Below are 26,912 nucleotides of genomic sequence, written 5' to 3'. Positions count from 1 at the left end.
AAGTCAGTAGATGTTCAAAAGTCCCATGATTTACTAATGCCAAGATTATGTAGACAATAGACAATAGGTGCCATTCTGCCCTTCGAGCCTGCACCACCATTCAATATGATCATGGCTGATCATCCTTAATCAGTATCCTGTTCCTGCCTTATCTCCATAACCCTTGATTCCACGATCCTGGAGAGCTCTATCCAACTCTTTCTTAAATGAATCCAGAGACTGGGTCTCCACTGCCTTCTGGGGCAGAGCATTCCACACAGCCACCACTCTCTGGGTGAAGAAGTTTCTCCTCATCTCTGTCCTAAATGGTCTACCCTGTATTTTTAAGCTGTGTCCTCTGGTTCGGCACTCACCCATCAGCGGAAACATGTTTCCTGCCTCCAGAGTGTCCAATCCTTTAATAATCTTATATGTCTCAATCAGATCCCCTCTCAGTCTTCTAAACTCAAGGGTATACAAGCCCAGTCGCTCCAGTCTTTCAGCGTAAGGTAGTCCCGCCATTCCAGGAATTAACCTCGTGAACCTACGCTGCACTCCCTCAATAGCCAGAATGTCTTTCCTCCAATCTGGAGACCAGAACTGCACACAATACTCCAGGTGTAGTCTCACCAGGGCCCTGTACAGCTGCAGAAGAACCTCTTTGCTTCTATACTCAATCCCTCTTGTTATGAAGGCCAGCATGCTGTTAGCCTTCTTCACTACCTGCTGTACCTGCATGCTTGCCTTCATTGACTGGTGTACAAGAACACCCAGATCTCTTTGTACTGCCCCTTTACCTAAATTGATTCCATTTAGGTAGCAACCTGCCTTCCTGTTCTTGCCACCAAAGTGGATAACCATATATTTATCCACATTAAACTGCATCTGCCATGGATCTGACCACTCACCTAACCTGTCCAGGTCACCCTGTAATCTCCTAACATCCTTCTCACATTTCACCCTGCCACCCAGCTTAGTATCATCAGCAAATTTGCTGCCTTGCCACAAAATTAAATTTCACACTGAGTAGATTTAAGAGATTCAGAGTTTTGATGAGCTCCCCCCCAAACTGTATTGGGGCTCTCCTTCATGGCCCCCATTTTGAGAACCTCTGCCCTACTACATATGAAATAGGAGAAAGAAAGGAGGGTTACAATTAGGAGGCGGCAATCTAAATAGACAATCCAAAAAAAAATGAACAGCAGAACAAATAATAGAGGATGAAAAAAGCCATGGTCCAAGTATTCCCGAGTGTTCTTGCATATCCTGAAGCACAGCAGCTGTTGCCATCAAGACCCGAACAGGTCTTAACATCAAAATTTGGCCCATACTCACTGTTTGGAAACCATTCGTTACAGGGGCAATTCATGATCCAATTCTGAGACTGAGTACTGGGACAGTTTGTCAGTTTTGGCGATAGTGGAGCAGTTCAATAATACGTGCATATTTTTAATCAATCTATTCAGGCTCGAACATTTCTGGACCAGGTTGGACTTGAACCCAGGCCTTCTGGCCCAGAGGTGGAGACATTGTAAACTGAACCAGATATATGAAACGTGCTTATCTGAAGTGACAGCTGCAATGTGCTAAATTTATTGAAGACTAAGATACAATACATGACAGCTCATCTGCACCTAACTGGTTATCCAAATTGATTCAGCTTACTCAGAGCAATGGCTGAAACTTACTATTTAAAGCTGCTTTGGATCATCTCTCACAGGAGCTTGGCAATCTCACAGTAACAGCTTGCTTAATTAACAATAGGTTGAACATAATGTCAACAAAATGACCTAATTTGGACTGAAAGGTGAGAAATTTAAATGGCTGAACAACTTAGGCTATCTTTTGGCTTCAACAGTTTTACTGGATTTTTTTTACAAAGACAATAAATATCTAGAATCAAAGTGAACTTTCTGGTTAATCATACTGTACAGGAAGAAACGTGCAAATTCAATAGTAGGACAAAATAGTGTTCATAACTAGTCTTCAAGTAACGTACTACTTGAGACTTTTGAAAGGCAATGAAAGACAATTCTACATGTCACAATTTTTTATCACTTTCCGTTTCAATATTTCATACTCATACTATCATATGCCAGATCAATAAAGCATTCCCTGATAAAAACATTATGTATCATTTATGTTCATATGGATGAAGTCGAGAGGCACACCTGATTTTGATTTTATTAGGTAATCAGTTATTGCTTAAACTAGTCACCTAGAACTAAAGATTCTCGTTCAGGATTGAAAGTTGTTCTAAATCACAAGTCAACCAGTTCAACCCAATCTACAGACTGTATATGATGAGCTATTTCATATCTGCTTTGATAATGCTTGTCCCTTTTCATATTTTGATCATTACTTCAGAATTTCTGATTCAGCTCTACTCAATCAAATTGCTCAACACAAACTTATTTTGCTCAAGATCCCCGCCTGAAGTTTCATTGATGGCAATAGCAATAGTAGGCAGCCTAAGGAGTACTGTTAGTTAAACAGCAAGCAAGGTTTGTCCCACACAAGTGCCAAAAAATGAGCATCTCCAACAAGAGAGAATCAGGAACGTGCAACTTTCCACACCATTCCCTATCCCAAGCATGCAACAGCACTGCTATCACTGATTTCCCAATGTTGACAACATGATGGTGATCGCTGAACAGAAATCAACTGGGACCAGTCATATAAAGTACTGTTACTGAAAGAGGAGGACAGAAAATCAGATTGGTGTAGAAGGCATGTCACCACCTGACTCCCCAAAGTCTGGCCGTCTGCAAGGTACAAATCAGAGGCATGAGTAAATAGTCTGTACTTTCTTGGAGATGCATAACTCGTAGCAATGCTCCAGAAACTTAACACCATCAAATGCAAAGCAACCTGTTTGATTGACATGTTAAACATTCACTCCCTTTAAGCTGGAGCACTGTGATGGCAATGTGTACAACCTGGATGATGCACTTCCTTTGACAGCACCTTCAAATTCTGTCATCTTTACCAACTAGAAGAACGAGGGCAGCTAATGCTTGATAGACCATCACCTGCAGATTCCTTTCCAAGTCTCATGGCACCTTGACTTGAAATATATCCCAATTCCTCGATCAGGTCATTGGGTCGAAATCCAAGAACTTCTTCCCTGGCACACTGCCTGCATGAGAAGTTTTGGGTTACCACACAGCTGAACCACTTGAAAGCGTACAAATGGAATCATGAACTCAGGTACAAGAATGAAGCCAATTCTGTCAATTAAGTATTGTACTTACTTTTTCATTGTTAATGTATCAATGCAGCATGGAAAAATATATGAATTCATCACATAGGAGTCTCCTGCATCGAACACGTGACATAGAACATTGCACAGAATGGGTTGTTTGGCTCAGAAGTTTATTTTGAGATTTCTACTTGACCAACCTTATCACAATCTACCCCATCTATCGCAATATTTTTCTTTTCTAAATATATATCAGAAGATGCGGGTTTCTTAACTATCCATCCCAAATTTGCGTTAAGATGCTGGTTATGAGATGCCTTTTTTCACCAACTGCAGGTCATTTGGTGTGACACCCACAATGCAATTAAGGAGGGAGTTCCAGGATTGTGATGCAACAGTGAGAGAGCAGTGATATTATACCAATCAGGTGGGCTCCTTTGTCCTGAATGATGTCTAGCTTGAGTGCTGTTGGAGCTGCACTCATCCAGGAAATTGAGGAGTGTTCTATCACACTCCTGACTTGTACCTTGTAGATGTGTAGGGGTTTAAGGTGTCAGGAGGTAGGATATTTGCTGCAGGATTCCCATCCTCTGACCAGCTCTTGTGGCCCCAGTATTTACATGACTAGTCGAGTTCAGTTTATGGTCAATGCTAAACTCCAATATGTTGATAGTGGGAGATTCAGCAATAATAGTGCCATTGAATGTCAAATGTGAATGTTCAAATTCTGTCTTGTTGGAAATGGTCATTGCTTGGCATTTGTGAGATGTAAATGTCACTTGCCAGCTCAAACCTGTATATTGTCCAGGTCTCGCTGCATTTGGACACAGACTGCTTCAGGATTTGAGAAGTCAATGAAGAAACTGACCATTGTAAAATCGTCTGTGAACATCCCACTTCTGGCCTTAAGGTGAATGTGTGGTCAGTGATAATTGGGTCAAGGACACTACACCTAGGAACTCCTGCAGGGATGCAATACATCTTCTCTCAAATTTGCATAAATCTCTCTCTCAAATGCATCAGTGGAATTTGTCTTAACCATGAAGTAACAGCAGGTTCTGCCCTCTCATTACAGCCCTCCAAATGCAGCGAGACCTGTGTAAGGAAGTGCCCTATAACTTGCTTTTGGTATGTGCAAACACTAATCAATGACCATAAATGGTCACTTTCTCCATAAATAGCTTGGCCATGTCTCCCATTAAGGTCTATTGTGTTTTTTTTAAACAGAGAGAAAAGGATACAACTTACTCACTCATGTGTATTTTTCTGTTCAGATAATACCTTCATAAGAACGGAGACTAGAAATGCACGTTGTACTGCTGTGTATAATTGAACAATGAATTCATATAAGTTAAAGATTTGCTCCTAGCTTTTGCCTTTTATTCAATTTGTCTAGATTATGCTAGCAGATTCTATTCTAGACAAAAGCACTTCTTATAGAAAGCCAGTCTGCCAGAGTTTTATGACTCAAAAGTCCATTAAAGTAATTCAGAAGGAACTTCTTTCTGCAGAGAGTAGGTTTAATGCAGAACTCAATACCAGAGAGAGTCATATTCCTCAACTTGATATCAATTGCAAAATTCAATACAACACCTCCAAATGCTAATTTCAAATCATTTAGTTTTATGGTAAAGAGCAGTTTTCAAATGGATACCTTTAGAAACTAAACTCAGTGATTTTAGAGCTATCTAGCATTGCTAAATACGCAATTATATTGAAATTAGTCAAAACTCAACCAAAATACCAGCATCACGCAATCTGCAGTCAAAATTATAAGTAATAAAAGATACACATTTAACACATCAAATGATTATCTTGCTCACACTTCAGTATGCATTTCACAGCTTCAATTTCGTTTTCTCATTAAATACCAAGACAAGTAAATGCAATCTTGTCCTTTTCTTTGCAGATCAATAATGTTGGAGTTCAAACTAATTCAACTCCCAATCGACATTTTAATGCACTTTCACTTTTCAGTAGAACTCCAGTTCCTATTTAGGCTTTCTCCAATGATTGCGCCCATAGAATCGAGTTAGACAAGTAATGGAATTGTATAAAACTACAGGCATGTCACGTGGTACCTAAATCAGTCCATTACCTTCACAAAACCAACTGGTACTTTGGCATTAAAATTAACTGCTTTGTTCTGAAGATGCCTTTAACACTACCTGCATTTAATACAGCTGATTGCTGCTTTTTGACCATGCAGGTGAAGCAGCAGCAGGATTGGGGCAATCTGTTCACTAGCTAAGACGATATTCAGTAATACGTAGGACGTTAATGGAAAGTTTGCAACTCCTAGCTTCTCATCTAGCCTGGTAGCCCAAAGGTTACTAATTTATAGCTTTGTAAAATGTCACCTTCATAAATTAACCATAGTAACGCAATACGTGCATTGTAAAGTTCAGTGAAATTGCCTTTATAACATAAGTACAATATTTAAGACCAAAAATAATTTTGTACCATTGAACTCGAAACTGAAGATTTGCATTTTGACAAATTGCTCTTCTTCTATAGTCTATTGAGAAAAAGAGACTCAATGAAAAGCAAGAACCATCCATGGCCAGCCAAAAAAAAATGTGAAGATTGGCTCAGCTTGGAAAAAGAAGCAGCTTATGTCACTGTGAAGATTAATGGGAGGCTAGAAGATGGAGAATTTTTGGAAACCAGCAAAGTATGACAAAAACAAAGGTCGGAGAAAACAGATGGAAAGTTTCTTTTTGCATTCATTCATGGGCATTGCTGATTAGAACAGCTTTTACTGCTCATCCCTAATTTCCCAGAAGGCAGCTAAAAGTCAATCACACAGTTGGAGGTCAGGTGTCAGATGTAGACCAGACCAGTTAAGAATGGCAGATCTCCTTCCCCAAACGTCATGAGAGAGCATTGACAACAGTCACAATTGGTTGCCATAGAACTAGCTTTTCATTCCAGAATTTATTTTTCTTTTTATTGGATTCAAATTTTACCCATGATAATATATTAGTCTGGGGTGTTGGATTACTAGTTCAGTGACATTATCACTGCCTCCCCTCAAGGCAACAGGATAAGTAAGGCAATAAAGTAACAAAGAAAGTAAAGACAGACAGAAAGACCTTTTACTTGAATAAAGAAGGAAGAAAGACAGCTGCTAATGCAAATTCTAATCCCTTAGAAGATGGTACACGGGAATTAATATTGGTTTACAAGGTCATGGCACAGACTCACTTAATATTTCTAAGGCAGAACTAGATAGGTTTGTGATTGGCAAAGGAGATAAAAGGGTATAGAAGAGACATGTGAAAGTGGAGTTGAGGTCACAATCAGATCAGCTATGACCTATCAAATGGCAGAACAGACATAATGAGCTGAGCAGCCCACCCCAGTTCCTAAGTGAAATATGCATATAAGCAAATGTTTTCTATCTGTTTTCTTTGTACATGACACTAAAAGCCTTCCAATAACATTGGAAAATCTGGGAATTAAAGAATTATAGAATCACAGAATCCCTACAGTAAGGCAGTAGGCCATTTTGCCCATAGTGTCCAGAATAACCATCTGAAGAACATCCCACCCAGACCCACTCTCAAACCTACTACGAAATCTATCCCTGTAACCCTGCACATCTTGTGGCTTATCCATATAATATACACATCCCTGGACTCTATGAGCAATTTAGTATGGCCAATCCACCTACTAGCACATCTTTAGACTGTGACAGGAAACCACAGCACCTGGAGAAAGCCCAAGTAGACATGGGACAATGTGCAAAATGAGGAGACTGAAATTGTACCTGGGTCCCTGGCAGTGTGAGACAGAAGTGCTAATTACTGAGCTGCCCAAGAGGGAGAACTATAAATAATTATTGAAAGTATTTTGTAAATTAACAGGCCCAAAGCCTAACAAGTAGCCCATAGCCTACAATCTTATAAAGAGTAGCTGCTAAGGTAATGGATTTCTTGGTTACATGTTCTAAAATTCCATAGATTCGCAACAAGTACCAGAAAACCACAAATGCATTCAAAAGAGGAGACAGCCATTAAGCAGGGAACTAGAGGCCAACTAGTAAATTATCTATCTAAAATGTAGAAATATGGAAGACATTAACAAAATTGGAATCTTGAATTTAGGAAACCACAATCTTATAAAAACCAACATGGTCTTGATAAAGGAAAAAGTATGTTTTGTTTATCTCAATGAGATCTTCACATTGGGTAGTTGTCTTTGATTCACCCTACTCATTGCATCTTCAGTGTATTTGGCTTTCTAAAAGATGTTTGATAATGTGATACATAAAAGTGCACAAGATAAGCCCCTTAAATGCTGAACTGATATATTAGAGAATGTTTTTTGTTAATTACCCAGTCAGGACAAAAGGATCATTTTCAGGATGAAAAACTATAAGCCATAGAGCACCATTAAAATTCAGTGTTGAGATCTCAAAAATTAACAATCTATATTACCAAAGAATCAGAGATATTATAACTAAATTTGCTGAGAATATGAAGACAGGTAGTAAAATAAGTTTTTGGGTGGACACAGAGTGAAAAAGAGATATACACTGGTTAAGTAAGTGGGCAAAAAAATCTGGCATAGAATATTATGTGAGGAATTGTAAAGTTATCAGTTTCAGAGGAAGTAAAGGATAACATCATTTCCGTGCAGACTTTTACAGTGTGCTGCAGTATAGAGAAATCAGGATGTCAGTCTGCATGGAAGAAAGTCAGCATACGAGAATTTTGATCCTTATTGCAAGGGGGATTGAATATAAAAATAAAGAAACCTTGCTACACTTGCACAGACCCGTACTGAATAGTTATATCATTTGTACAGCACTACATACAGCTTTAGTCATTATACAGGACAGATACAGGACACACTGTGGGCAGTTTAGAGAACATCAAATAGTACAACATGCCCTTTTGCCTACCATGTCTAAAACTACCACAATGCCATTTTAAATTAATCCCATCTGCTGCACATAGTCCATGTTTCTTTCTTCCCTGCCAAAGCTTCACTCAATTTTTTGGGGGGGAGGGGGGAGCAAAGGAAAATGTCTTATGATAAAACATTGAGCAGATTGGGCACATACCATCAAAGAATGAAGGGTGATTTTATTGAAGTGTTTAATGTTGCAGAGGAGGCCTTGATAGGGTCCGACGATGTTTCCCTGATGCAAGAATACACACTGGAGTGACAGTTTCATAACAGGGGATTATCCATTTAAGACGGAAATTACGATGAATTCCTTCTCTTAGCTGCTCGTGAATTTTGGGAAGTCTCCACTCAGGAAAAATGTTGACACTGAGGTAGATAGACTTATGAACTGTAGGGGAATCAAGAGCGACAGGCAGCAAAGTAGAGATCAGATGAGTCATGATCTTATTGGCTGGCAGTGAAGGCCTAAGGGGCTGTATGCCCTACACCTTTCCTTCTTTTTACTTTACATTTTCTCTATCAGTTACTAAAATGAAAATTCAGGCATATAAACTGGGTATTCTGAAATCCTAAGAGCAACTCTCAATCAACATTGTTGCACGTGGGTAAACATTCCGACCTCCAGTTTCTCCAATCGTAACTCCGTCCAAGTGTTCATGCTCACCTAATTATTCTCACATTTACCAGAGTCCTGAAACATCCTGTTCTTTCACAATGTAATCTATAAATGAATCCAACAGGTTATGTCACCTGTATTCATAATCTTGCATACTGTGAATGTTAAAATTATTTTACAACCATGTTCCTGTCTAAACAGATCAATCCTACTTCAAATTGAAGCTATAAGCAAATAATTTTAGCAGCAACAGCCTTTTCATTTAATTGGGAGTCCCAGGTGAGTTTAATAAGATTTGAAAATTTGCATTAACTGACCTTTTAGGTTTAAATAAATACAAACCATGATTAATTGGACACATTTCAGGACGAATAAATGACCGCAAATGACTTTATGATTACACATGAAAGTGAAGCATTTAACACAACTAAAAACTAATTAGATGCGTGTATTGCTGAGTTCTTTCAAAATCAGTGAACACAATGCATCAATTAATCTAATGCAGTACTAAAATTATTAAATGTCCACTGGGAACTAAATGAGATGCTTTAGTTACTGAGTTTGAAATATTAAATTCTATCAAACAGCTATTTCCATTTGTATGGTCTAAAATGTTATATCTGTACTTTATGTCAACACATTTCACACAATAACATCTCTCATTGCGATGGCATCAGCAGATGCAAAAGCTGGACAGATATTCTACGTGTGATATCAAGGATCAACCAACCATTCAAAAGTGTGTGCATCAACTTTTCTAAATAATTCTGTTTCCATGTTTCGACATTTTGGGTTGCACAGAAAAGTCGTGACTGCAATGTCATAAATATCATCAGATGTCGAAGCAAAGTAGGCAATTCAGCCCATTGAGAATAATCTGCTATTCAATGAGATCATTGATGATCAGATAACCCTCAGCTCCAGTTTTCTACGTTTTCCCCATGGCCTCTATGTTCATTACTGATTAAAAATCTGTCCATCACAACCTTGAAATCACTGAGCAACCCTACCTCAACAGCTTTCTGTGGTAAATAATTCCACAGATTCAGTATTATCGGCAACAAGAAATTCCTCATCTGTATCCTAACTCGCTGACCTCTTACTCCAAGATAACACCTACTGGTACCTCAGTGAGGAAACAACCTATCTGTATCTACCCTGTCAAGCCTCTGAAGAGTCTTGTGTGTTTCAATAAAGTCACTTCTCATTCTTCTAAACACTAATGAGTACAGACCCAATTTACTCAACCTATCATTGGACATTCCTCCAAACCTGGGAGAAACATAATGAATCCACTCTGGATGGTCTCCGATCTTTCCTTGGATATGGGGACTAAAATTGTTCCAGCTGTGGTCGAACTAGTACCTTTCAGAATTTTAGCAAGAATTCACTACTTTTATACCCCAATAAACTCAAAATAAAGACCAAACTACTTGGCTATGAAAAATGTTTCAAGAAGTCAACTTTAATATTTCTGAAAAAAGCCACATTTTATCAAAGCTTTGTCTTGCATTCAGTAGGAAAATTTGCAATAAGTACCAATGTACAGGGAAAATAACACTTTATACTGTTTGAGAAGAGAATGTAGATTGCTGGACAAATGGACTCTGATTAGCACTGCCATAGAGAAGGCACAAGTTAGATAACTGACAGCTAACTGCCTATCTCTGCTTAAACTTAAACCACCCAGAGTGATTCCAGTTAGTCAAGGCATTGCCCTGAAAAACGAAACAAAGAATGGATGTCGTTTATTTTGTTCAGCAGACAGGCACAATATGTGTACATTCTTTGTGACTGCAAACGTCAAGGCACTGTGTATTAATATCTGTAGCTTTTAGTGCAAGCTGATGTGCCACACTGCATTCCCAACTCTCAATTTTAACTTGATTCGCAGTATACTTCTTAACACAATCAGAATCATGTAGTAAATGCTATCCAATCATTGAATTTTATCTAACATTGGACACTGTTTAGAGCTTTGCAAGCACAGGCTGACGTATGCATCACCCAACAATTTACTGCCTATACTCAAGTTCAATAAGTTCTTTCTTTTTCAGTTTGCTTTTAAGCAAGGCTGTCTATCAGTCATACAAGTTTGTGGTTTGACACGTACTGAAAGCTATAGACCTTGTTCTTTGCAGACAGGCAGAACACGTACACACTTTGCTCATGGATTAGCTATGTAGAATAGATGATAAGCATTTGTTGGTTCATTTCACTTGACCAGAGTCAGCTTGCCTCGTTTAAATTTAAATAAAGATTGTCAGTTGTCAGTCATCATTTAGCTGGTGCATTATCCTTGGCAATACCTTTATCAATCAGAGTCCATGTACTAATCAGTGAGAATTCGCTTCTCATTCAGTGTAAAATGGTGTTTTTCCTATACACTTATTTCTAGTGAATAATCCTGATGAATGCAAGACAAAAAAATTCAATAGAACATTTTTTAAAGTAAAATTTAACATCAACTTTTATTTAGTCAAGGAACAATATTGTTCAGTATCAATTCTCCAGTCACTGAAAAATCAACAGCTGGAAGTCCATTCCTGAAGGAAGAGAGCATCCTGCTCTGTGGTAAAATTTCTAATCTTCAATTGCACAGATACAGAAGAAATCCATAATCCACATCACACTGTCCTATATTTGAGAGAGAAACTATGGAAAAAGTTAACAACCATTTTAGCATTGAGAGTAAAGACAAAATTCAAAAAATATTAAAGGGAAGTATTGCAAAAAGTTACACAATGGAACTTATCACAGTTTAGTTTATTCTATGCATGAGGAAGACCTGAGAACTTAACCTGCGAAATAATGAAATGATAATCTGTGAAATTCAGTATGTTTGTTTTGTGCATAATGGAAATAATTTTGTTTGAAAAACATTCAAGAATCCTAAAAGGCATTAACCATCATCATTGATGATTTGCTAAGGTTATTAGTGAAAACTAAGTCTATCACATGTGAAACAAGTTTAACTCAAGTCTGATTCATTAGGAGAAAGTGAGGACTGCAGATGCTGGAGATCAGAGTTGAGTGTGTGTTGCCAGGAAAGCACAGCAAATCAGGCAGCTGCCGAGGAGCAGGAGATTTGACATTTCAAGTATAACACCTTCATCAGGAACACACTCTTGACTCTGATTCATTCGTCAAAACAACAGCAGTGGTGGTTTTCTTTTGGCGGGGGAGGGGACGGAAATGATATCTGGTTCAATCCTCAAGACAATACCAGATTTAGCAGTCACTATTCACTGTCCAAAATATACATTGTAAATCATATTCTCACTTCTGTATCTCCAATTCTTTGACCAGATTCCCTAACTTCACCTCTACATAAATTCAAAATCATCCAGATACTGGCACTTTATTCCCACTCAATGACCAACCATTTTCCTGCTAACCATCACACTGTTTTACCAATTCCACGTGCAATAACTTATTAATCACTCCATTGACTATTACAATAGACACTACCACCAAAATATCCAACGCCAATTCCAATGTATATATCCTCATATTTCCAATTCTAGCCTTCTGAAGATTACACACACTCCCATCCTGCTTAGATCACTGACTATGCTTTCAAAAGTGTCCTCACTCTTCAAGTCTTTCTCCATTCAATCCCTCTTCTTGTTTCTCACCCTGCCTTCACACACCTCCCAAATCCTGTACCTTAAGTCATTCTTTCAGTTATCTCCCACACCTCTTCTATGGCATGGTGTCATTTTCTCTTCCTTCAACATAGGGAATGTCCCAAGCCACTTGAAGATCCAACATATATGCAAATAGTTATTGACAAAACTGTTGCAATATAATAGAGACCTCATAGTTCTTGACAGTGGAGCCACATGTTAAGAAATGAGTCAACACTTTCCAAAAAGGACCGTAGGGAAGAAAATCAGGCAAAGGAAAGCAAAGGGTAATTGACAGCAACAAGTATTTTGTGCATGCTGTTTATGAAGTTTAGAAAATACTAAACTGTTGAATTACAAGAACCGTGAATGCAAGAAGAATTGTTCCATCCACATGTAAATCTTGATTCTTGTATGATAATTGTATTTTGGCACAGAAAAAAAAATACACTTTGAGATTTGTCACCGATCCTTCAATAGCCAGAGGACTTTCTTGTCCGACTAGCTTAGTTGTTCAAACATCGTGTTGCAAAAAATTACCAAACAGAGAACTGTTCAATAATTATCATATTAAAACGTAAGTAGACATTAATGTTAACTACTCTGCTTATAGTACTTTCACAAGAGCTTCTGAAAAATGTGCAATAAAAATTACTTAATAATTGTATGGCAGACTGGATGTTGTACTGTAGGTTAAAAGTAGTTAACTATCAATCTAAGTTTTAATTAACTTCAACATTAGCAGATTGTTCAATAGACTTTCGAATTTAAATTAACTTATTAGAATGCATAACGATCAGGAAATCATGCATACTCCAAAACCAATCAGAATATATTATTTTTTAAGCTACCTTGCAATTTATAACTTTAGATGTCTCATAAGAGATTACTGCAAAACTTTCAGTCTTGAAAAATTAAATGAAGGAAGTACAATAATTTCAAAGTCCAATGATTTGTCACTTTTATTAAATGTAATAAATGAAACACTGAAAAGTCTTCCAAATGGAACTTAAAATAGTTCTGTAACCATCAGTGTTAAGACATTTACCTGTTGATTTAGTATGTGTAACAGAATTAGAAATGTCTTTGCCTGTCAACTCAATATACAATTGTAAAAGCTTAGGCTAGCTTCCCAGTTAGAATCAAAATCAACTTTCTGACCACAAAATAATTCAAAAGCTTCAATTTTTATTTAGCACATATATGCTCAAGTCTCCTTCAAAATCACATTTGCTTTCTCCCCGCAAAGTTGTTTTTTGAAGGAAAGCTTTTAGTTTCTGGTTATCTCAGGCTCATGAGATTCAAATCAACAACTCCAAGCTTTAACCTACAGTCCTGAGGCTGCTCCTATTGCAACAACCTAGCCCAGCTTCTCTGCCAGAATATCATTAAAACACGACTGCTACTATGCAGATGCAAGGGAACACCTTAAGTGACATATCAAACAAATATATTCAAGATGTAGCATGACCATTAAGGTCCACCCATTGTTGGGTCAAGAACCTGGAATTCCCCACTGAACAATGCTGTGCTCAAACACTCACCACATAAATTACTATGCTTCGGGAAAGAGTTCACTGCTACCTTCTCAGAGCAAGAAGGGATTGGCCTAAACGTCAGCCTTCCCAACAATGCCCACAACCCAAAAGTTCAAAAGAAAGCAAAAAGATACCAAAATCATTTTAAAACCCTTTGCAAGCATTTGTTCTTAATGTCTGCCACACATAATTCAGTGTTGACTTTTCAGCTTCAAGTACACTTTTGCAAAATTAAACAACATTAAGTAGTAATTAATAGATTAACAAATTACCTAAATCTTTTATAACCACAAAGGACAAAGGACAATGAAATCACTTAAGGTGTGGGCATCCTCGAATAACAAGGAGACTACCACTAACCAAGAAAATAACTCAAATGGTCAGAAAGTGGCCGTCATTTCAACTGTTTTTAAAGAAACAAGGCAATGCACTAATAGGGGAGGAACATTATTCTATGCTTCAGCTCAAATTAGCAATGCACCTTCAGGTGTGTGCGCGCAACTGCAGCAATTTTCTTTTATATTCACCTCTTGCCGGATTTTTTTGAATGTCAAAAGCTAACTAAAAGTTTGTAACTTCATTGTTCACATCTTTATAACTTTTTTTTTTAGTACACCCTGGAAAGTGAATATTCTTCGTCCTCACAGCCCTGCCACGACCTCCACACACTCCTCGCCACCTACCCCAACTCCAGAATACTCCATGGAACATATTTTCAAACATTTCATTTCACAAACACAATACAAGCAGCACAATGAATTGTGGCAGATGAAAAACCTTGTTATGAAGAAGCAAATTTCATTTACTTTGAAATATTGCAACAGCTAGTCAATACAATGGAATATGACAGTTCCCCAGTCAAGCACAGTGATATAAAACCCTGTGGTCCTGATATTCCAATGCCGGATGGTCATTGGAGCAGTGCAAATTGGAATTAGGCATCAGGATCATGTGGAATTTCCAACGTAATGGACTCCATGGAAATTGCCACAAAAAGGAAAATTCCAATGGGCAATTCCTTTACTTCTAGGAACCTCCAAAACAAAGAATTCAGAGGGGTATAACTCATTTAAGATTAAGAGTGATTTTGGACAAAAAAAACCAGAATTGAACATTTAGCATAATTCCCAAGTAACAATTAAATTAAACCCCAAACTCATCATTGACTACATCCATCCTGCCAGGCCAGCCATCCACCTCACCTTAAATTGGCCCTCCCAGACCCAATACTTGCCCTGCCCCTGCGTGGATCCTCACCAGCATCCCCTGCACATCATAGCCAACACAACTTCCCAATCCAGCAGCCCCCATTTTGCACTTTCCCCCACTTTCTCCAAGCACAGCCCCAATCTAAGCTCAAACTGTTCCAACAGAATTCAAAATATCTGGGCAACTGGTCATTTAAAATAGGCATTGCAAAAAATTTACCATTGAAGCTTTATTGTAATGCTTGAATCAAATTAATTTTGCTTCCGACGTGAAACCATCCCTCATCCTTTGTTTTGGAGGCCATTGTATTTCTGAGAAGTATTTGGCCATCTTTGCAATTCTTTTTTATGGAAAAATTGTTAACTTTAAGTTTCGTGGTTAAAAGTATGGTGTATCCTAGGGTTAAAGATAATCCTATGCTGCTAGATCGCGTGAATCCTGAGAAAAGTATAAAGGCAGTAGGAGTATACTTAAGGGGGAAATCAGGAGGGCAAAAAGGGGACATGGGAAAGATTTGGCAAATAGGGTTAAGGATACCCAAGACCCAATATACCATGACAACAAACAACCAGAACTGGCAATCGGAAGCAGCAGGAGCAGAACCAAATAAATTCCAGAACACAGTTGCACAGCGCTTTACAGGAGGCTCCAAGGCACTGAAAATGTCACCTAGACAGAAGGCGAAACATCTGGAAATCAACTTCCTGGCTCGGTGAACATACCCACAATAGGGTTAAGGAGTATCAAAAGGGATTCCACAAATACATAAAGGTCAAAAGGATAACTAGGGAGAGTACAGGGCCCCTTAAAGATCAGCAACGCCACCCATGTGTGGCATGGCAGGAGAAGGGATGTATACTAACTGAGTATTTTGCATCAGTGTTCACTGTGGAGAAGGATACGGAAGAGAGAGAATGTGGGGACATAAATACTGACATCTTGAAAAATGCCCATATTACAGAAGTAGTGATGCTGGATAGCTTGAAATGCATAAGGGTGGATAAATCCCTGGGACTTGATCAGGTGTACCTGAAAACTCTTGTAGACAGCTAGAGAAGTGATTGCTGGTGCCTTTGGTAAGATACTTGTATCATCAATAGCCATAGGCAAGGTGTCGCAAGACTGAAGGTTGACGAACGTGGTGCTACTATTTAAGAAAGGTGTTAAGGAAAGCCAGGGAACTATACACCAGTGAGCCTGACATAAGGGCTGAGCAAGTTGTTGGAGGGAATCCTCAGAGACATGACTTACATATATTTGGAAAGATAAGGACAGATTGTTCCATAGTAAAGGCACTATAGACATGTGGAGACTGTTTAAGGAACAGTTGTTGTGAATGATGAATAAATATGTCCCCGAGACAGGCAAGAAGTGGTAAGATAAAGGATCCTTGGATGACAAGAGCGGTGGAGCTTCTCGTCAAAAGGAAGAAGGTAGCTTACATAAGGTGGAGGTAGCTAGGGTCAAGCTCAGCTCTAGAGGATTTCAGGCAGGTGAGGAAGGAGCTCAAAAATGGTCTGAGGAGATCCAGGAGGGGGCACAAGAAAGGCTTGGCAGAATGGATTAGGGAGAACACAAAGGCATTTTACACTTGTGAGGAATAAGAGAATGGTCAAAGAAAGAGTAGGGCTGATCAGGGATAGCATAGGGAACTTGTGTGTGGAGTCTGAGGAGGTAGGGGAAGCCCAAAATGAGCTTTTTGCTTCTGTCTTTACGAAAGAAATGAAGTTTGCAGTGAATGAAACCTTTGAAGAGCAGGTGTGCACGCTGGAATGGATAGAGATAGAGGAAGCTGATGTGCTGGAAATTTTGTCAAACATTAAGATTGACAAGTCGCCAGGCCCAGACCAGATTTGTCCTCGGCTGCTTTGGGAAACGAGAAATGCGATTGCTTCGCCACTTGCGAAGATCTTTGCATCCTCGCTCTCCACTGGAGTCGTACCTGAGGACTGGAGAGAGGCAAATGTAATTCCTCTCTTCAAGGAAGGAAATAGGGAAATCCCCGGCAATTACAGACCAGTCAGTCTCACGTCTGTCGTCTGCAAGGTGTTAGAAAGGATTCAGAGCATGGCTTGATTAAATGCAGTCAACACTGCTTTGAGAGGGGCAGGTCATGCCTCAAACCTTATCGAGTTCTTCGAGGATGTGACTTGAAAAGTTGATGAGGGTCGAGCTGTGGATGTGGTGTATATGGACTTCAGCAAGGCATTTAATAAGGTTCCCCATGGTAGGCTCATTCAGAAGGTCAGGAGGAATGGGATACAGGGGAACTTAGCTGTCTGGATACAGAATTGGCTGGCCAACAGAAGACAGCGAGTGGTAGTAGAAGGAAAATATTCTGCCTGGAAGTCAGTGGTGAGTGGTGTTCCACAGGGCTCTGTCCTTGGGCCTCTACTGTTTGCAATTTTTATTAATGACTTGGATGAGGGGATTGAAGGATGGGTCAGCAAGTTTGCAGACAACACAAAATTTGGAGGTGTCGTTGACAGTATAGAGGGCTGTTGTAGGCTGCAGCGGGACATTGACAGGATGCAGAGATGGGCTGAGAGGTGGCAGATGGAGTTCAACCTGGACAAATGCAAGGTGATGCATTTTGGAAGGTCGAATTTGAAAGCCGAGTACAGGATTAAGGATAGGATTCTTGGCTGTGTGGAGGAACAGAGGGGTCTTGGTGTGCAGGTACATAGATCCCTTAAAATGGCCACCCAAGTGGACAGGGTTGTTAAGAAAGCATATGGTGTTTTGGCTTTCATTAACAGGGGATTGAGTTTAAGAGTCATGAGATCCTGTTGCAGCTATATAAAGCTTTGGTTAGACCACACTTGGAATACTGCGTCCAGTTTTGGTCGTCCTATTAGGAAAGATATGGATGCTTTGGAGAGGGTTCAGAGGAGGTTTACCAGGATGCTGCCTGGACTGGAGGGCTTATCTTATGGAGAGAGGTTGACTGAGGTCAGACTTCTTTCATTGGAGAAGAGGAGGATGAGAGGGGACCTAATTGAAGTCTACAAGATATTGAGAGGCATAGATAGAGTCAATAGCCAGAGACTATTTCCCAGGGCAGAAATGGCTAACACGAAGGGTCATAGTTTTAAGCTGGTTGGAGGAAAGTATAGAGGGGATGTCAGAGGTGGGTTCTTTACACAGAGTTGTGAGAGCATGGAATGCGTTGCCAGCAGCAGTTGTGGAAGCAAGGTCATTGGGGATATTTAAGAGACTGGTGGACATGCATATGGTCACAGAAATTTGAGGGTGCATACATGAGGATCAATGGTTGGCACAACATCGTGGGCTGGAGGGCCTGTTCTGTGCTGTATTGTTCTATGTTCTAGATTAGGGATAGTCAACATGGCTTTGAGCATGGGAAATCGTGTTTCACTAACTTGAGTTTTTTGAAGTTGTAATGAAGGGGATTGATAACGGCAGAGAGGTGGATGTGATCTTATGGACTTCAGTAAAGCTTTCGACAAGGTTCTTCATGGTAGATCACATGTAACACAGGGAGTACTAGATATGTGGATCCAGAACTGGCTCGAAGATAGAAGACATAGGGTAGTGGTGGCGGGTTGCTTTTCAGACTGGAGGCCTGTGACCAGCGGTGTATGACAAGGATTGGTGCTGGGTTTGCTGCTTTTTGTCATTTATATAAATAATTTGGATATGAACAGAGGAGATATTGTTAGTAAGCTTGCAGATGACACCAAAACTGAATGTGTACTGGACAGTGAAGAAGGGTGCCTCAAAATACAACAGGATCTTGGTTAGATAGGCCAATGGCCAAGGAGTGGCTGATGGAGTTTAATTCATATAAATGTGAGGTGCTGCATTTTTGAAAGACAAATCAGGGTAGGACTTCAACACTTAATTGTAAGTGTTGGTGGAAAAAAAGAGACCTTGAGTGCAGATTCATAGACACTTGAAAGTGGAGTCGCAGGCAGGCAGGATAGTGAAGACGGCATATGGTATGCTTGCCTTCATTGGTCAGTGCATTGAGTATATGAGTTGGGAGGTCATATTGCGGCCGTACAGGGCATTGGTGGGCACTTTTGGAATATTATGTGCAATTTTGGTCTCCCTGCTATCGGAAGCATGTTGTGAAACTTGAAACGGATCAGAAAAGATTTACAAGAATGTTGCCAGGGTGGAGGGTTTGAGCTTTAGGGATAGACTAAAGAGGCTTGGCAATTTTCCCTGGAGTGTCAAAGGCTGGGGGCTGACCTTAGAGGTTTATAAAATCATGAGGAGCATGGACTGGGTTCATAGATAAGGACTGTTCCCCGAGTGGGGGAGTCCAAAGCTAGAGGGTACAAGTTTAGAGGTGTATTATGGACTGGGCCAGACCCCCTCAAAACATTTCTAGAAGGTAGTCCAGACCCTAACTTTTCCAGTTATTTTAAGCAGGTGGAGGGTGGATACTCCAGGAATGATGCAGCTGGCCCAACAACTCCGTTTTAAACAAAACAAAATTTATTTATACACGAAGAAAAGAAAACCAAATTTAGAACAAGCTAACTATTTGAAAACCCAACTGACATGAAAATGCAACTTAACCAAGAGCTGTTCCAAATATCTGCAACATCCCAGAAACACCCCTTGGCAAAAAAGGTAAATTCAAACACAGATTTTTAGAGGAGAGAGATGGCAGAGAGAATGAAGATCAGCATGCAGCTTTGGGTCCAGCAGCATCAAAAGCTGACTTCTTGCTAAAACCAAACCAAACCATGAACTGGGAGATCTGGCCGCTCCCCTTTCATTGTACAAGTGTTTGAAAAGAACGACAAAACCCTTCTCAAATAGATATTTCCAGACACATCGGAATTTCTGCCTTTACGACCCCTTTTGAAAAAAACCAAGGGCACCATAATATTGTTCAAGGATCGGTATTGTCACAGGTGAGAGAGAAAAGATTTGAAAGGGACCTAAGGGGCAGTTTTTTTCACACAGAGGGTGGTGCATGACTGCATTGAGCTGATCCGAAAATGTGAACCTTTCCCCCTGCACCAGCTGTTCCCATCAGGTTTCTATAAGGTCACCTGTAAGCTTTGTTCTTTGTTAATTTTTTTTTAAGATAAACTCAGACGTCGAGAGATACTTGAAGTCAAACAGCAGAGGCACTGGACGTGCAGATTCACTGCTGGGTCAGACAGTTGTGTCGAATTCTTTCTTGTTCGAACAGCTTCCCTTGTGGTGTCCGACTTTGTCGCTCTTCCTCCTTTTTAAAGTGCCGTTCTTTCGATCATTTTTTCCCAAAGTTCCCAAACAATGCAACAGCTTACACAAACAGTCATTACTGCTCCTGGAATTTGAGAAAATCAGCTCCAACACTGAAAATACCTCAAATTAGGAGCAGCTCTTATGACCACAAATTTTTTTTCCAGCCTCTATCTTGGATTACCCAGAATTGTTCAAGCAATTAGGAGCCAATTGAGGTTTTGGACATGGCAAGCAAAAATAAATAAGCGATGTTTCTTTTTGCTTTAGTGTACACAATGGAAAACGTCAAAAGGAGAGAACAATAGACCGATGCACAGTTAACCAGTGTTGTAAACTTAATACATTCTATAATATTTGTGGAAACATTTTTGTATTTGTTTTCGGTCCTGTCACAATCAAAGCTAGTAAATGCTTAAACTGATACTCAATTTCTACCCACAATTTAAGTAGAAGGTTTAAGTTAATTACAATTTGTAGTGAATGTCAAAATCTTACACCACCTTTGTCTCTGCACTAAACTGTCACATGTACCAAGCTCCCGACGCATTGCTGATCTCCCTGTAAACTCCCACTTTGACATCTGACAGCTCTTTAAGGCCAAGTGACACTCATGTTCCATGTACAGATCTAGCAGTGAAGAAATTAGCAAAGGCTTGTTGATTAAGCTGCGATTACACTCCACAATTTTTGTCAACAAGGTTTCAAATTCCTGTTTGTTTGATCCCGAGTAATTATTAACAAAGAAACAGTGAAGAGGAAGCATTGCATTCAGATGAATAAAAACTAATTACTTTTCAGATTTATTTATTCCTTTATGTTATTTGGATTTCCAAATCATGAATTGAGGCTGATTTTTCAAGTTTTGTCTAAACTCAGCTGAGGCAGTGATTTACTTGCACTTGATAGAAAGCTGTTGGCAGAGGTTCTATGGAACTCCAGTTCATAGCTCCTGGGAAAGTGAAAGCTCCTTCTTGATGCACAATGATCTATTAAGTATGACATGATTACAGTCAATTTGCCACCATAAACTATCAATTTTAGATTAGATTACTTACAGTGTGGAAACAGGCCCTTTGACCCAACAAGTCCACACCGACCCTCCGAAGAGCAACCCACCCAGACCCATTCCCCTACATTTACCCCTTCACCTAACACTACGGGCAATTTAGCATGGCCAATTCACCTAACCTGCACATCTTTGGACTGTGGGAGAAAACCAGAGCACCCAGAGGATACCAGACAGACACAGGGAGAATGTGCAAATTCCGAAGTGGGAATTGAACCTGGGTCTCTGGCACCGTGAGGCAGCAGTGCTAACCACTGAGCCACCATGCTGCCTCATAATGCTTGATGAGAAAATAAGTGGTAGATGGAGTTTAATTGAGATAAATGCGAGGTGCTGCAGTTTAGAAAAGCAGATTAGAGCAGGACTTACACTCTTATTGATAAGGTCCTCGGGAGTGTTGCTGAACAGAAACAGCTTGGAGTGCAGGTTCATAGTCCCTTGAAAGTAGAGTCGCAGGTAGATTGGATAGTGAAGGTGTTGGATATGCTTTCCTTTATTGGGCAGAGCATGGAGTATAGGAGTTGGGAAGTCAAATTGCAGCTGTACAGGACATTGATTTGGCCACTTATAGAATATTGCATGCATTTCTGGTCTCCCTCCTATAGGAAGGATGTTGTGAAACTTGAAAGGGTTCAGAAAAGATTTACAAGGATATTGCCAGGGTTGGAGGATTTGAGCTATAGGTACAGGATGAATAGACTGGGCATGTTTTGCCTGGAGCGTCAGAGGCTATGGGGCAACCTCATGTTTATTATGAGTGGCATTGACAGGGTAAATAGAGCAGGTATTTTCCCCAGGTTGGGTGAATCCAAAACAAGAGGGCCTAGGTTTAGGGTGAGAGGGGAAAAAACATAAAAGGGAACTAAGGGGCAACATTTTCACACAGAGGGCGGTGCCTGTATGGAATGAGCTGCCAGTGGAAGTGGTGGAGGCTAGTACAATTACAATATTTAAAAAGCATCTGGATGAGTAATATGAATAGGAAGGGTTTGGAGGGATATGGGCCAAGTGTTCACAAATGGGACTAGATTAGGTTAGGATATCTGGTCGGCATGAGTGAGTTGGACCAAAAGGTCTGTTTCTATGCTGTACATCGGTATGACTCTATGTATGTTGTAATGAAAAATGTCTGGTAATGATACAATCAAGATTGCATTCAGATCTTTAGCATGGCTTCAGGCTGCCTTCAATCTGTCATAAAAAAGCTTTATGTGGAAGACAACCGTTAACAACAGGAAAGGATAGTATGGAAACATACTTTTTTCAAGGGTACAAATATTTCATAAGTATTGACAATAGCACATCATAATCACAAACTGGCAAAGCATTTACTTAAAAAGAATGAATTTGATGATGTTCATCAAGCCTCCTGGATTGGCAAAGGAATGCATTATTGCATGTTTACCCAAAACTAAGAAAGCATTTTCTTTTGGTCTGAATCAGCAAATCATGTGCTTCTAACAGTCTTTCTTGATGAGAACCCAGTTAGAAAACAGAATTATTGAAAGATAAGTAGATCCACCAACCTCGATTTAGTTAGTATGAGACCACACTATCAAATGTCATACTTTTTTAGTTACAACTGCTTTCTTTTTATTCATGAACAAGGGCATCACTGGTGAGATGAGTATTTATGCCTGTCATTAATTGCTTCTGAGGAAGTGGTCATGAGGTGTTTTCTCAAGTCACTGATACTACAATGCTGGTAGAGGAAGGGAATTGCAAGATTTTGATCTTGTGACAGTGAGGAAACAGCAATGTAGTTCCAAATGAATATCAGGTGCGATTTGGAGCAGAACTTGCAAGTGATGGCACTCCAATGCACCTGCTGTCCTAGACTTTCTGGGTGATCAAGGTTCCAAGTTTGGATGGTGACAGCTGAAGGTAACAGCTGAACAGAAGTAATCCAACTTACTTATGTTTCACTTGAAATGTTATGATCTAAAACATAGGATACACGAACACCAGCTCGCCACAAAAAGTCACGACCCTCTCTCCCTCGTAGCCCTACACACAGAGGAAAAAAAAACCACTATTTTGACTGAGACAACACATCTATCCTTGGACAGGCTAAGCAAAGACATGCCAGAGAATTCCGAGAGGCCTGGCACTCCAACCACAATGCCATAAACAAACACATAGATCTAGATACCATCTATGAACCTCTCAGAAAACGAACAGGAAATGACATCAGCACAAACCCCAGGAACCCCATCCAGGACAAACATATAAATAGAAAGCAGGAGACAACAGCTTCGCTTCACTTGCAGGTCGCCACTGATGATGTTACCTAGCCAGGTAATGAAACATCTGGATATCAAACCTACAGCTCAGCGAGCAAACCTACACCCTAGATCTAAAACAAAGACACATATACCGTACAAATGTGACGCTCATTTAAAAATCTAATTTTTATATTTAATACAGCAATATTTAACATTTTACTTAGAGTTTTCTATCAGCTGCAAAATCAAAGGCAATTTAGTACCAAATGAGCAATAGTGTTTTCATTACAAAGGTTTGAGTTTACTCGGGAAGCTTGTGACAAACTGGACACCTATCAAAAGGCAAATCAGTTTCATTAATTATGTTTACTTTCATTTCCAAAGCTTTTAACACTACTGACATATGCTCAGTTATTATGTCAGATAATTCAGCCGAAGAGCAGCTCCAGTCATTTATTGCAATAAATATCTAGAGACTATATTTGAACGGGCTGTATTATCTGAACTAAAGCAATTAATTAAAGCTAGCCACAGAACCATTGAAATTAACATTTTATGCAAGTTTTTTTTTAGAAAAGGACAAGAGAAGTAACTTCACAGTTCCCTGCCAGTATCTACATCACAATCCCAAACTATCCTATGAAATTATCACGCATTTCAATTTGTGAAAGATGGGCATAGTATTTTCCAGAGTACATAATTACTAGATTTATTGCACAAACGGTTTCAGCCTTCAATGACTGTCTGGGATGCACAACAGTACAAAGCTAAATGCCAAGGGGCACCTCTAAACAGTCAATATGACGGCTTGGAGAATTAAAAGAGTCATTGAATTAACTGCAAAGCGAATGCTGACTGGTTTCCTTGTGGAGCCATTACTCTTCCAACAAAAATTGCCATTGAAGTTTGATTATACCGCTTTAATAAAAAGTAATGAAACTTGTTCATGCTCTGGCAACTCCCTTTAAATGATACACAATACTGATCTTGGAAAGGGCACATTGTTCTAAGTTGATTGAGGCTGGCACTTCATCTCTAAAAGGCCACCACACTGTCATGGTGTGTACTAACTTAATATCAACGATTACATCTGTATAGTTGTTGTTAAACCAGACAACGTTAACACATTGTAGTTCTGATCAATGAGAATTCAAGAATGCAACAGACTTACCATCGATCCGACTAACGAGCTCCTGCAATGCTTTGACTTTCCTCTGAATCCCTGGTTGTGCAAAAGTGTAGTTGTCCTTGAAAACAAAATTTTCAATAAGAGACATGATTGACATGTACTTACTGAAAGTCAACACAGACAAACATTTTTATATACAACAAAATCTTGGACTTCTCTATAGCTTTTGTCATATGGAAGACACATTCAAAGCAGATGACAATGGAACAAAATGTTATTGATCAGGAAATGTAAAAACAAAAGTCCAAAATACGGTCACAATTTTAAACATGTTGCTTCCAAAGAAACATGCTTCCAAAGAAAGAGAAGGTAATGACAAGGAGAACAAGGTTTCAAAGATTTTCAATATTGTCATTGTAATGATACACTATGGACAACCAATTTTCAATGTTGATCATTTGATTTAAATAACAGAGATCTTTCATGGAGTAAAATAAATTTAAACTGACAAATACTGATCTAAAATGGATGCAGGAATCACCAGACCACCAATGAGGAAAGCACCAGGAATAAATGTGGAATAAAACAAAAGATTATTTGAGCCAAAATTATCATTTTATCCAAAGATACTAGAAACAGTGTTAAAATAGACAGGTGTCAAGAAACTGCTATCTCATGTTTCAATTTAAATGTACCTGATAAATTAGAGAGATTGGGCACAAAGTGGATAAATCCCCAGGATCTGATCAGGTGTATCCTCGAACACTGTGGGAAGCTAGAGAAGTGATTGCTGTGCCTCTTGCTGAGATATTTGTATCATCGATAGTCCAGGTGAGGTGTCGGAAGACTGGAGGTTGGCTAATATAGTCCTACTGTTTAAGGAGGGCGGTAAAGACAAGCCAGGGAACTATAGATCAGTGAGCCTGACCTCAGTGGTGGGCAAGTTGTTGGAGGGAACCCTAAGGGACAGGATGTACATGTATTTGGAAAGGCAAGGACTGTTTGGGGATAGTCAACATGGCTTTGTGCGTGGGAAATCATGTCTCACAAGCTTGATGGAGTTTTTTGAGCAAGGAACAAACAGGATTGATGAGGGCAGAGCGGTAGATGCGATCTATATGGACTTCAGTAAGGCGTTCGACAAGGTTCCTCATGGGAGACTGATTAGCAAGGTTAGATCTCACGGAATACAGAGAGAACTAACCATTTGGATACAGAACTGGGTCAAAGGTAGAAGACAGAAGGTGGTGGTGGAGGGCTGTTTTTCAGACTGGAGGCCTGTGGACCAGTGCCACAAGGATCGGTGCTGGGCCCTCTACTTTTTGTAATTTACATAAATGGTTTGGATGCGAGCGTAAAATAGGGACAGCTGGTAAGTTTGCAGATGACACCAAAACTGGAGGTGTAGTGAACAACAAAGAGGGTCACCTCAGATTACAACAGGATCTTGACCAAATGGGCCAATGGGCTGAGAAGTGGCAGATGGAGTTTAATTCAGATAAATGCAAGGTGCTGCATTTTGGGAAGCAAATCTTAGCAGGACTTATACACTTAATGGTAAGGACTAGGGAGTGTTGCTGAACAAAGAGATCTTCGAATACAGGTTCATAGCTCCTTGAAAATGGAGTCGCAGGTAGCTAGGATAGTGAAGGTGATGTTTGGTATGCTTTCCTTTATTGGTCATAGTGTTGAGTACAGGAGTTGGGAGGTCATGTTGCGGCTGTACAGGGCATTGGTTAGGCCACTGTTGGAATATTGCATGCAATTCTGGTCTCCTTCCTATCAGAAAGATGTTGTGAAACTTGAAAGGGTTCAGAAAAGATTTACAAGGATGTTGCCAGGGTTGGAGAATGAGCTATAGGGAGAGGCTATACAGGCTGGGGCTGTTTTCCCTGGAGCGTCAGAAGTTGAGGGGTGACCTTATAGAGGTTTACAAAATTATGAGGGGCATAAATAAAGTGAATAGGCAAAGTCTTTTCCCTGGGATCCAGGAGTCCAGAACTAGAGGGCATAGGTTTAGGGTGAGAGGGGAAAGATATAAAAGAGACCTGAGGGGCAACTTTTTCACAGAGGGTGGTACGTGTATGGAATGAGCTGCCAGAGGAAGTGGTGGAGGCTGGTACAATTGCAACATTTAAGAGGCATTTGCATGGGTATATGAATAGGAAGGGTGCTGGCAGGTGGGACT

At 39.8% G+C, this 26,912-nt stretch overlaps 1 protein-coding gene across 3 annotated transcripts in view; it reads right to left on the bottom strand.

Moving 5' to 3' along the window:
• Nucleotides 1-26,912, bottom strand: part of tbc1d22a (TBC1 domain family, member 22a) — a 365,228-nt gene that overhangs the window by 139,931 nt on the left and 198,385 nt on the right. For all 3 annotated transcript variants that reach the window (XM_072562565.1, XM_072562566.1, XM_072562567.1), the window contains one exon: nucleotides 24,767-24,842. In XM_072562565.1, the coding sequence (XP_072418666.1) occupies nucleotides 24,767-24,842 (76 nt within the window). The remainder of the gene's footprint in view (nucleotides 1-24,766; nucleotides 24,843-26,912) is intronic.

Source organism: Chiloscyllium punctatum, chromosome 44, assembly GCF_047496795.1.
Source record: "Chiloscyllium punctatum isolate Juve2018m chromosome 44, sChiPun1.3, whole genome shotgun sequence".
Classification (NCBI taxonomy): Eukaryota; Metazoa; Chordata; class Chondrichthyes; order Orectolobiformes; family Hemiscylliidae; genus Chiloscyllium; species Chiloscyllium punctatum.
Note: the sequence above shows the minus strand (reverse complement) of the source record. Positions and strands in the feature narration are given on the sequence as shown.